At 50.9% G+C, this 11,169-nt stretch overlaps 1 protein-coding gene across 1 annotated transcript; it reads right to left on the bottom strand.

Annotated features, from left to right (window-relative positions):
• Positions 1 to 761: 761 nt before the first annotated feature.
• Positions 762 to 4,000, bottom strand: LOC136463815 (wall-associated receptor kinase 5-like). The gene is made up of 4 exons (XM_066462800.1): positions 3,110 to 4,000; positions 2,502 to 3,017; positions 2,136 to 2,273; positions 762 to 2,052 (listed from the first exon to the last, which is right to left on the bottom strand). The coding sequence occupies exons 1-4, from the start codon at positions 3,990 to 3,992 to the stop codon at positions 815 to 817; spliced, it is 2,775 nt and encodes a 924-aa protein (XP_066318897.1). The 5' UTR covers positions 3,993 to 4,000; the 3' UTR covers positions 762 to 814.
• Positions 4,001 to 11,169: the final 7,169 nt, after the last annotated feature.

Here is an 11,169-nt window from a genome sequence, read left to right as displayed (position 1 = left end):
ATTGTTAGGCTCCCTTGCGCCATGGTCATTTTCAGTGGAATTTATTGCTTCATGTATGTAATGCCGATAGTTGGTACAAAATATTAAAAATATAGGTACTGATGATCCACGCGCGCTCGCACTTACAGAAGTTTTATAAGTCTAATATGCGACAAGCTAATTCAGATTTTCCATATGCAGATCAGTTGCATCTGTAGGGTAGACTTGTACATACTTTCATATCTGCAAATGCAACTTTAAAGTTCTGTGTTGAATACACGTGATAGCCGTGCTATTGATAATGTCATGAAAGGACAACGAAGTTGATACTGTCATGCAAGGACATTGAAGGGAAGAGTGAGTTTGTCATATCTTTCTGTTCTCATATATGAGTGTCAATTCACATTAGTCTGATGCCTACTGGAATCATGTGCTAGCCTGATTATGACAAAAAGTGTAGCAACGTGTTGCAGTTGAAATCATGTATTAGTCTGATGCCTACCGGAGCCACTAATTGAGCCATTGGCAATTGATATCAAATTATCAATAGACTTGTCGACAACCACAACTATGTTCTTATAGAACCTTACCTTTAATACAGGGACCTGATGCTATACCCTATATGCATCTATAGAAAATATAGAAGGGATACAAGCCATCATATAGAAGGATACAAGCCATCTGGTCTACAGTACATTGTGCATATTACACATAAAATGAATCTGTGTGAAATAATCTCATCCAAAGATACGAAATTAAATGTAACTTCTAAATATATGATATCTCAGATGCAGCAGTATATAAGCAAACCCTCTATAATCTTAGCATAATGTAGTTAGCGTCGCCTAAACGAAGATACATATTCTTGCTCCAAACTGTAGCATCTCGAGGTCTCTTGAGGTGGTGTATGTGCAGCATTAATAAGATCGATATGTTTAAGTGAGTTCTTAGATTTTCCACATAGCAAAGGCTCAATATCTCCATCTTTTTCGGGTAAATGATGTCTTTTTCTCAGCCTCATTGTTCTTAAGAATTGCAACCTCATCTCCACTTCTTTCATAGACGGTCGCTCTCCTCCTTTTACCCTTAAGCATGCTTCTGCAAGTGAGGCAATTTCACTAATCTCTTCCTGGTCTGCTTCTTCCACAACTTGAGTATCCATTATTTCAATAAGAGACCCTTGGTGAAGTCCTTCAATGAAGAAATGGGACAAACTTTGCTTTGCACCTAAATCATTAATAAAAATTGGCTTCTTTCTTGTCAAGAGTTCCACAAGTATTACTCCAAAACTGTATACATCACTCTTCTCCGTTAGTTGACCAGTATGATAATACTCTGGATCCAAGTAACCAAGTGTTCCTTGAACAATTGTCACCACATGGGTCTCATCAAGTGAAAGAGATCTTGAAGCACCAAAATCTGAAACCTTTGTGGTGAAGTTGTCATCCAAGAGTATATTTGAAGACTTGACATCTCTGTGAAAAATTGGTATTGTAGCTGCTGAGTGTAGATAAGCCAGAGCCCCGGATGCTTCCACTGCAATCCTTAGGCGATCATCCCATGAAAGCAAGCATTTTACTGTAGTATCCGTGTGAAGAAGTTCATACAGAGTGCCATTTGAAATGAACTCATAGACAAGCAAGGGAACTTCATCTTCTAGGCAGCAACCAAACAGTTTCACCACATGACGATGGATGATTTGGGACAAAATGACAACTTCATTGATAAATTGGTCTATCTCTGTTTGCTCCACTATTTTGGATTTTTTTATGGCCACCACACGTTGGTCTGATAGAATCCCTTTATAAACGGTTCCATGTCCTCCACGACCAAGAACACGAGTAGCATCAAAGTTGTTAGTCGCCTCCTCTAGTTCCTCCAATGAGAATATCTTTGTTTTGCTAGCAGCGCTTTCATCTGAGATCAGTTGCTCCAATAGCAAACCTTGATTTTTCTTGAAGTATGCTCGCCGAAGTCTCTTTTGGATGCCTTTCTTCCACTTATTGGCAAGTAGAATTACCCCCAATCCAATAAATATGGAGCCAAGGCCACAACCAGTTCCAATTGCAATACCTATATGCATTTGTTGTTGTTATGAAATCATGTTAACGTTTACAAATTATAATTTCAAGGGAGTTTTGTATGCTATGGCTTACCTTGCTTAGCTGATGTAACACAACGCCGCTGGATGAAATCAAATTCTTGGGTATGAGAGCACGGTGTGCACATATAGCTTCCAGGAATGTTTTGACATGTACCGTTGCAGTAGTTTGGCAGTGAGCATTCATCAATATCTGTAGACAGTCAATTCTCATTATTTATATATGTTGATCATCATAATCTGTGGTTGCATACTTGCATACCAAGCCGATGAAAAGGAATCTTCTGTCTAAATCTGTCTAGTCGGATTTAACTACAAATTACAAATTTTTTAGAGTATGTGAATTTGTTAATTTTCTTTCCATTTTCGGGTGTGAACTATGTTATGTTGTAGCACATAGTGAAGGAGGAAAGGTATGTACCTGTGCAGCCGTCCTGTATGTATGGATTTCCTGTGTAGTCAGTAGAACACTTGCAACGATATCCCATAAATGTTTTCCCATGGATCACGTTTTTGCAATCACTGTTAACACTGCGGCATGCATACTTACTTCTATTCCCATGCATAGCTTGTTCACAAGATGAATTTGTAACTGCCCATGGTATAACAATGTCATATTCCATAGACAAATCAAATTCGTCTTCCACAGGGCCGTCCATGTACGCTCCTCCACTTTCGGTGGCCTGAGCTATTATTACTTCTTTCCAGGAGCTAGCATTGTTTAGCTTGTTGCTAACTGTCAGAGTCCCGTCTTCTACTGACAGACCAGTCACGTGATACTGTGTATGTGCTGTGCTAAAAAGCGTCTCATTTGCAGCGGTACAATTAAGTCGGAACCTTTCGTTTCCGAAACAGTCTTCTTCAAGCCCGAAAGGGAAGGGAATGGGCATGTTCCCACATGACCTCCGGCAGTGTTCTTTAGGCGTGGGGTTGTAATCTGCTTCGTAACAATAGATTGATCGAGTAAGAACAAGAAGATAAAAAGTTGAATATTTTTGTTTTTTTTAGAGAAAAGCAAGCAGGGAGCACCTTGCATGCATCCTTCGGAAAGGTAAGCATTGGCTGTGGAATAACCATTGTAGCAGTGGCAGCTGTAACCTCCATATGACTCATCTCTGCAATGGCTGCCGGTGGCACAAGCATAGCTTGCCTTGTTCATCTGCGCGATTTTGCAGCTTGGTTGGTCCATGATGGCAACCCAAAGTGCAGCGTCATCAATCTTGCTTGCATTTGTCCAACTTGAGAAAAGATCAGTCGCATTTTCCATGTAAGCATCTCCAATCGACATGAAAGCCATGATGCCAAGGTGCAGAGGATCTGACTGTGCTGCCATATTACCAGCCCGAACAATTGTTCCTTGAAAGCCTGAGATGTCGTTTTGTAGACGGATGGAACAGCAACCAAACCCATTGCAAGGCCCTTGATTCGGCAATACCTTGCCGTGGCACCTGCTCATGCAGGAGCCGATAGGGTTCCTCACAGAGTCAAACAAGTCAACATCGAAATCGCAGCCAAGGAAGAAGAAAGTGTTATAATAACCGGGGATAGTAATACCCTTGGCAGGGGCATTCCAAGATATATTGTGGGTGTTCGTACCGGATTCTTCCAAGCTACTGTTGAAGAACATAGCTGGGATGAATACCGAGGAACCATAAATGTCAGTAATCTGAATTGTGTTGTTACCCACAAACAATTTTGGAGGTTGAGTGGTGTAGTTGCAGGTAAGCTCGAAGCCTTGTCGGAAGCAGCCGGCTCCTATGCCGAAGGGGTAGGTGATGTCGACGTTCCCACAGCTGGAGGGGCAGTGATGAGCTAAGGAGGCTGCAGACGGGATATACAGTATCCCTCCGTCGTCACCCGACGCTGCAGATGCAGCCGGCATGACCGCCAAGCACGCCAAAGCGAACGCCATAGCGCAAACCATTACTCTACTCGAGCTCATGATTAAGTCAATCAGCTTGTCTGTGCGTTGTGTGAAGCGTCGGGGTTCTGGGTTTAGGGGACTCGGACTACGCATGTTTAAAGGCCATGCTCCATCAGATGTCATGGTCGTCGCCCGCCGGGCACGTCACGCGCGGTCACTAGCGTCTGGATTACGTATGACTGTCTGGTCTGGTAGTTATAAGGCATATTATGACATCAGTGCGTGACTGTCTGAGAGTTTACCACGGTAGACTTTGAATTGGCACACAGTATGGTCAGCACTCAGCAGAGTTTTTTTTTTTTTTTTTTGCCTATCCGACTCTCTAGTACGCGTCACTGCTCCCCAACAGCAACCACACTAGGCGCTTGAGAGTTGGTTTGGGACTCTCTCTGCGGTCCAGACCTACTGGACACTTCTGGCCCCTATTCCATGGACTTCACACTTCACAGGTCCACACGTTGAGTACGTGACTCCGAGTCGTGATCTGCACGTTCCAGGTCCCACCACACTGACAGGAAACGATCTTCACGTTCCTATTAAGAAACTTCCTAGAGCATTCCATCCTCTCCCAAATCGAAAGGCAAGGATCCAAGGTGAAGAGCTGTACTTGGAGCTGAACTCCCAGCTCGGAGGGCAGCGCCAAATGAGCTCATCAACCACCCCTTGCCCCAAGTTTACTTCTGTTAGTCGATCCCAGAGCTTTAGTATGTACCAGCGCCTGGACTGAGACGCCTCCAGTGATCTCTCAAATCCACTGCCCGTTTGCAAGGGCTTGCGCAGCCGATTGCGTTTTCTGCTTACACTTGCAGACCAGCTGCGAGAGGGCTGGGGCTACCTCCGAATCTGTCGGGTTTTGAAAGTTAAAAGGCTATTATGTATTCGAGTTTTAGAGTGTTTTTTAAAATTCAGTGAGAAATTCAGGAAAGCTTTGTGTTACACTCAACCGGCGTACATACGCTGGACGCTGGCGCAACGCCGAGACCAGGACAGACAGCTAGCCTTTGACAACGCGAACCAACATGTTTGTGCAGGTGGCTGAGTGGCTCCGTAACAAGCAGCTGTTCGTACTTGATAGGTTGGGCCATCTAGTTTTGCTTCATCTAGAACGAATTCGATTTCTACACCTGAAGACACTAATGCCTTTACATTAACAAGATATAACCTATCTAGCCTTTCACTTCGTTGTGCTGTAAATCCTCTGTTCTATTCCACGTGCCAAGATCTCTGGTTTGTACTAGAACAACTACAGGTTAATATGAAGTGTTACTTTGTCTGAATATATGCAGGTTTGAGTTCAAGCTGGCCAGCACGCGAGGACACTCGTCCGAGCATGGAATGGCAGGCATGTCAAAATCTCATTGCAGTGCAACTTCAAAGTACGTTTCTTTGTGTCTTTGCAATTGTATATCCGGTCCGACTCCGACTGTCGAATTCACTCTTATTCTATCCCGATTCCCAAATCAATTTTAAAGTTCAGCATGGCTAGCATCCGGATGTCCGAACAGAGGCCTGTGTCCGGACGCCAACGCCTCTTGCTACATTTCATGCCACGCGCGTCTGCGCGCAAGTGGGAACCTCCGTGCCTCCCCGTCCGGACGCCCGCGCCCCTTCTGGTTCCTACGCCCACATGCACGCGGGGCCATGCACCCCTGCCTCCATCCCCCCTTCACTTCACACGTTCATGACCCCGCGCCCCTGCCTCCATCCCCCTCCGCTTCCTACGTGCATGCACGGCACCCCACCCCACCAGCTATAGCAGGCGGGTCCCGTTGCAACATGTGCAACATAAGATCACTTCTGCAGCCGAAACACATGCAACATACGTCTGAAACACTTGTAAAACACCTAAAAACACTTGAAAAAACACGTGTGTAGCCATTGCAAAACATATGTAACATCCAGATGAAACATTTACAACATACGTATAAAACACCTGAAACACTTAAAAACATACTCTTGAAACATGCATGTATATGCAACACCCATATCTATTTTGCTACATCTAGATCAAACAAACATACGTCTAAAACACCTAAAATATTTGAAAATATACGCTTAACATGTGTATATTATCATTGCAACAAATGCAACATCTCAGATATACTTTTACAACATCCAGATCAAACACTTGAAACATAAGTCTGGAACGCCTGAAACACTTGAAACACGACGTCGCCGCGCTGCCACGTCCTACCTGGTGGGGAGACGTCGGCCTAGTGTACACCTTAGCTGCAGGACGTCGGCCCGTCGCTCCTCCTACAGATTCTCTCGCGCCTACTCGTGGCCCAGGCTCGTGCCCGTCGGTGCGGTCCGCTGCTGCTTCTCCAGCGTCGTTGTTGCTCGGTCGTAGTCGTCCAAAGACGTCCGCTCGCGGGGGACGGGGCACGGCGCGACCTGCGATGGGGCACGGCGCGGTGGGACAGGCGCGCTGTTGGGGAAGGGGTTGCGGCAGGGCGAAGTGTGGCGGGCGTATGTTTGGTGACACCGCGACACCAATGTGAGTGCGAGTGTGGAAATTTTCGGAGATGAAAAAGACGTAGAGGTGTTGCTGGGCCTATCCACTACGTAGGCCTAGTAAGGCGCGTGTCCGGACGGAACGGACGCCCGCGTGGAAGCATTTGCGTTTTGTTGTCAGAGACTAGAGAGCGCTCCTGCCATAGGCCATAGTAAGCTATCTAACTGCCATTTTGATGAGGATGTCACCTGTCACCTCGATCAAACTTCAGGCTGGATCAGGCGACACCGGCTCGCACCAGAAAAGCGACGAACGGGAAGCCCAATACGCGCGTGACCGGGCCGGACTGGGTTAGTAGCAAGTAGACAGCTGGGCAGCTAGTACCGCCTAGGTGCGGTTTAAAACAGAGCACCGCGCTCGTGTTTTTTCGAGTGAAACAAGAGGGGGTGCGCCCCTACCGAGCTTTTATTAAAACTATAAACAGAGTTTTAGAAAGATGTCTCATGAGACAAAGAAGAAAATAAAGAAAATAAAAAAAATTACACGTACACTTCTTGCCTTTGAGAAATAAAAGGTTGATAACTTGGTCTTGCTCGAAGTATAACCCAAGCAAACTCTCTCTTGAAAATCCTCTTGAAACTTTAGAAAGAAGGAACAATATTCCTAAAGATAGCATCATTTCGAACTTCCCAAATTGACCAAGCCAAAGTTACTACGATCTCCATGAAGAAAGGCACGTTGTAACACCCTAAAATTTGCTCTTTCCGAAATAAATATAGGTAGGGGCTGCTCGCTCTCCGGCACGGCGACACTGGGCTCGGTCGGAGGCGGGGCGACGTTCGCTTCCGACCCGGGCTCCACTCCACCCGCACGGGAGCCGAGGCGATACTCAACCCCGTCAGCATCTGCCCCTGCCAAAAGGAACAAGTCAGTCGCTCAAAAAACTCAAACTATGAGATCAAAAAAACAGAGAATACATACCAGGACGTAAGCGGCAGGGCTCTGAAGCCCCTACCCGCCGGCAACGGTCCCGCCGGACGAGGGCCGCTCACAGCTCGCGAGCCGTGCCCCCTCACCTCGACCGGGGGGGAGTCGACCCGGCAGGCTCCCGATCAGCCCGTGAGTCGCCACGACCGCCGGCTCGAGGCGCGCCAACCGAAGCAGCTGGCGGGGCGTCCCCCCGTGGTGGCTCGCGCGCCGGCGCGGGCCCCGATGATGCGCGGGTGTGAGCCCGCTCCTCCGAAGGGCGCGGTGACCGCGTCCGCTTTGCCTCCCGCTCGCCGATGGCGTCCGAGCTCGCGGCGCACTTCCTTGGCGTGGGAACATCGCCACGCCTCTCTGCCTCCCGCTCGCCGCTGGCAGACGCAGCCGCAGGCTCGCGACGCACCGCCGAGGTCACAACGGCGTCCCGGCCTCCACCATCCTCAGAAGAGCTCGCACCATCCCCCACCTCCGTGGGGTCCTCCGACTCGAGCTCCGCCTCGACGTCGCTCCTATTCTCCCTGGCCCGCACACGCTAGCGATATACTGCTCCTTCTTGTGCTTCCTCCGAGCCTTCTCAGCTCTCTTCCTCTTCTTGGCGTCCGCCGCCTCCTTCAGGGCGGCATGCCGAGCCACGCCCTTTGGCCCCTTCGGAAGATGCGGCCGGGACTTGTAACGTTCGAGTCCCTACAGAACGGACGACTCAAAATCAAGATTACAGGAGAGCAGGATCGAAAGGGACACGAAATAAGGAGAGGAGAACGTACCAGGTTAGACAGCTTCGAAGCGTGAAGAGCTCCTTGCTTTTCGTCGAGGGACTCTTTGGGCCTCAGTCGCAGCACCCGGTCGAGTCGGCTCTAGACTTCGTCCTTCACCAACTCCTCCGACGACGCGCGGTCGGGGTATGTCGGGCCGGTGTACATCCACATCGGCCGCATCCTTTTCGCCAGCGGGGCGACCCGACGGCGGAAGAAGGTGTGGAACACCCGCACCCCGTCAAGGCCCTGCTGCACCAACTTCTAGAGCACCTCCCTAATGGTCTCCAGCTTGTTTTGCCGGCTAGAAGGACCCCACGACCAACTGTCCCGCCTCTCCAGCCTTCTACCGGTGAATGACGGGAATGGCGCCTCCACCGGGTTCCTGATGTAGAACCACTCCCAGTGCCACCCTGGTTGGAATAGTAGGGGGAGTACGCGGGGTAGGCGCTCGACGCACTCGGCTTCTTCTGCAGCGCGATGCCCCCCACCGGCGTGATCCTAGGCGGGTCCCCTTCCGACAAGGATCGAACTGAAAAGAGTCACTGGAAGAAATCCACGTGCGGCTCCATCCCGAGGAAGGCCTCGCAGACGGTGACGAAGCCGGCGATGTGCAGCACCCTAGTCGGATTGAGGTGCTGCAGCTCCAGGCCCCACTCATTAAGGAGCCCACGCACGAACTAGTGCGCGGGGTATCCTAGCCCATGCTCGTGGAAGGCGAGGAAGGAGATGACCTCGCCGGCCTGAGGTCGCGGTAAAGTCTCCCCCGTGGGAGCCCTCCAGTGCGCCACCTCCTTCGGCGGCAGCACCCCCTTCTCGGCGAAGGCGGCCAACACCAACTCACTCACAACGGATGACCTCCAGCTCGACATTGCGCTCTAGATTTGTGAACAAATCTGTGAGTTTCTCCTCTCCCTTGCTCTACCCTTTTTTCCTAGGAACCGCCACGGCACACAAACGCTCTTGGCGAGAAGAAAGAAGGAGGAGAGGCGGCAGATGGGGAATAAGCAAAAGAACAGGACGAAAGCCCTCTCCCTTCCCCTATTTAAGGAGGAGGCACAGCAGTTGGGGAAAGGCAAAGGATTGGGGCGAAAACCCTCTCCTTCCCCCATTCAATGCGGATGGGATGCGGTGGGACGCGTCCTAACCGATGGAATGCGCCCTGCCCGACGAGATGGCGCCTGGTTAGATAGGACGTGGCCTAGACATGGCCCACCGCTACCGCACGCCGGGCGTGGGAAACAAGGCGCAACCGCACGTAGGCGGCCCTCTGCCTTCCCAGGCAAGACTTGGAAGGGCCCAACAAAGGGATCTCTGCCCAGAAGAGACCAATGGGCCTCCTGAGTCGATCGGATGGCTTAGCCAAATACCAAGAGATGGGTAAGGAGCAGAGGGACGCCCCATGTGGGCCATGCCGACTCCGTCACGAATGATGGGCACGGATCCCATTCAGACATATCCGATAAAGAACTCAGCAAAGCCTGTCACTCGAGTCATCAAGGTAACTCTACCAATCCCCCTTTACTTTATTTTTTTCTGAATTGCATAAACATTCATTCATTCATTCTCGTACACGCATTCACACATTCATCCATGCACACATTCATTCATCCCATACATCCGAAGCATCGCATATGCAGTTAAATGCAACACAACGCTCCGTGTTGCGTCACAAAGCGGCACTTGCCTCATTCAACATGAGCATCGACCGACCGGGGTTCGAGGCCAGCCCACGAAGGGTTCGAGGCTGCCTCATGTCAAACAGAGCCAGGGGAAAAAACATAGATGAGCCCCAGCGGCCCTCGCCTAGTCTGCTCCAAAGCAGACAGGGTCATCTTAACCTTCTCGTTCGATCCTAACCTCGAGCCATGCCCACAGAATCTCCATCGAGGGGAGGCCAGCGGGCCACCTGGGTCGGTCTCTAGAATGACTCAGGCATCTGTCAGGATGTGGGTTAAGGAGCAGTGGAATGCCACATGAGGGCTATGCCGACCCCGTCACGAATGACGGACCCGGATTCCACTTGGATGTACCCATTAGAGAGCTCACCGAGCACATCACTCGAGCCATCGAGGCAAGCGACATTAGCTCAGCCCCTCCGGTTGCAAAACCCGCGGACGGGGTAACGCACGAAACTCATCCAACCCCTTCCGAGCGCAACGGGGCTCAGGGGTGTGGGACGCCCAACACCTCGGCACCACCTCAGTTGTGCCTGGATCTGCGACTCCGACTCACCCAATCCCTCGGCGCGCCCGATGCCTGGATCCACGACTTCGACTCGCCCGATCCCTCGTTGTGTCCGGCGCCTGGGTCCATGACTCCGACTTGCCCGATCCCTCGTTGCGCCCGGTGCCTGGATCCGCGACTCCGACTCACCCGATCCCTCGTTGTGCCCGGCGCCTGGGTCCGCAACTCCAACTCACCTGATCCCTCATTGCGCCCGGCGTCTGGATCCGTGACTCTGACTCACCCGATCCCTCGTTGCGCCCGGCGCCTAGATCCGTGACTCCGACTAGCCCAAACCCTCGGCGCCCCCGACGCCCTGGTTGACGACTCCATCTCACCCAGTCCCTCAGTCACGACCAAGACGCCTAGGACCGCGCTCCTGGAAATGATGGGACAGAGAAGGCTACGCCCACCAAGGTGCTCACACACACGCCCGCTGACAAAACCCCCCAGGCGATTCTACCCGAATCACCCGGGGGTTCGGGGGCTACACCAGCGGGTGCGCTCGCGCGCACCCGCTGTCGAAATAAAAAATTCCCCCGCTGGCAACACGAAGAACCCCCCGAACGATTCAACCCGAATCACCCGGGGGCTCGGGGCTACACCCGCGGGTGCGCTCGCGCGCACCCGCCGTCAAAACCAAAAAATCCCCCAGACGATTCTACTCGATTCGCCCGGGAGCTCGGGGGCTCCTGTCGGGTTCATAAACCCGGGGTCCCTCATGGACCTACTTCCCAGCAAAAGCTCG

The sequence above is a fragment of the Miscanthus floridulus genome, chromosome 7 (genome assembly GCF_019320115.1).
Source record: "Miscanthus floridulus cultivar M001 chromosome 7, ASM1932011v1, whole genome shotgun sequence".
In the NCBI taxonomy this organism is placed as follows: domain Eukaryota; kingdom Viridiplantae; phylum Streptophyta; class Magnoliopsida; order Poales; family Poaceae; genus Miscanthus; species Miscanthus floridulus.
The sequence above is the reverse complement of the archived record's forward strand: the minus strand, read 5'-3'. Positions and strand labels throughout refer to the sequence as shown.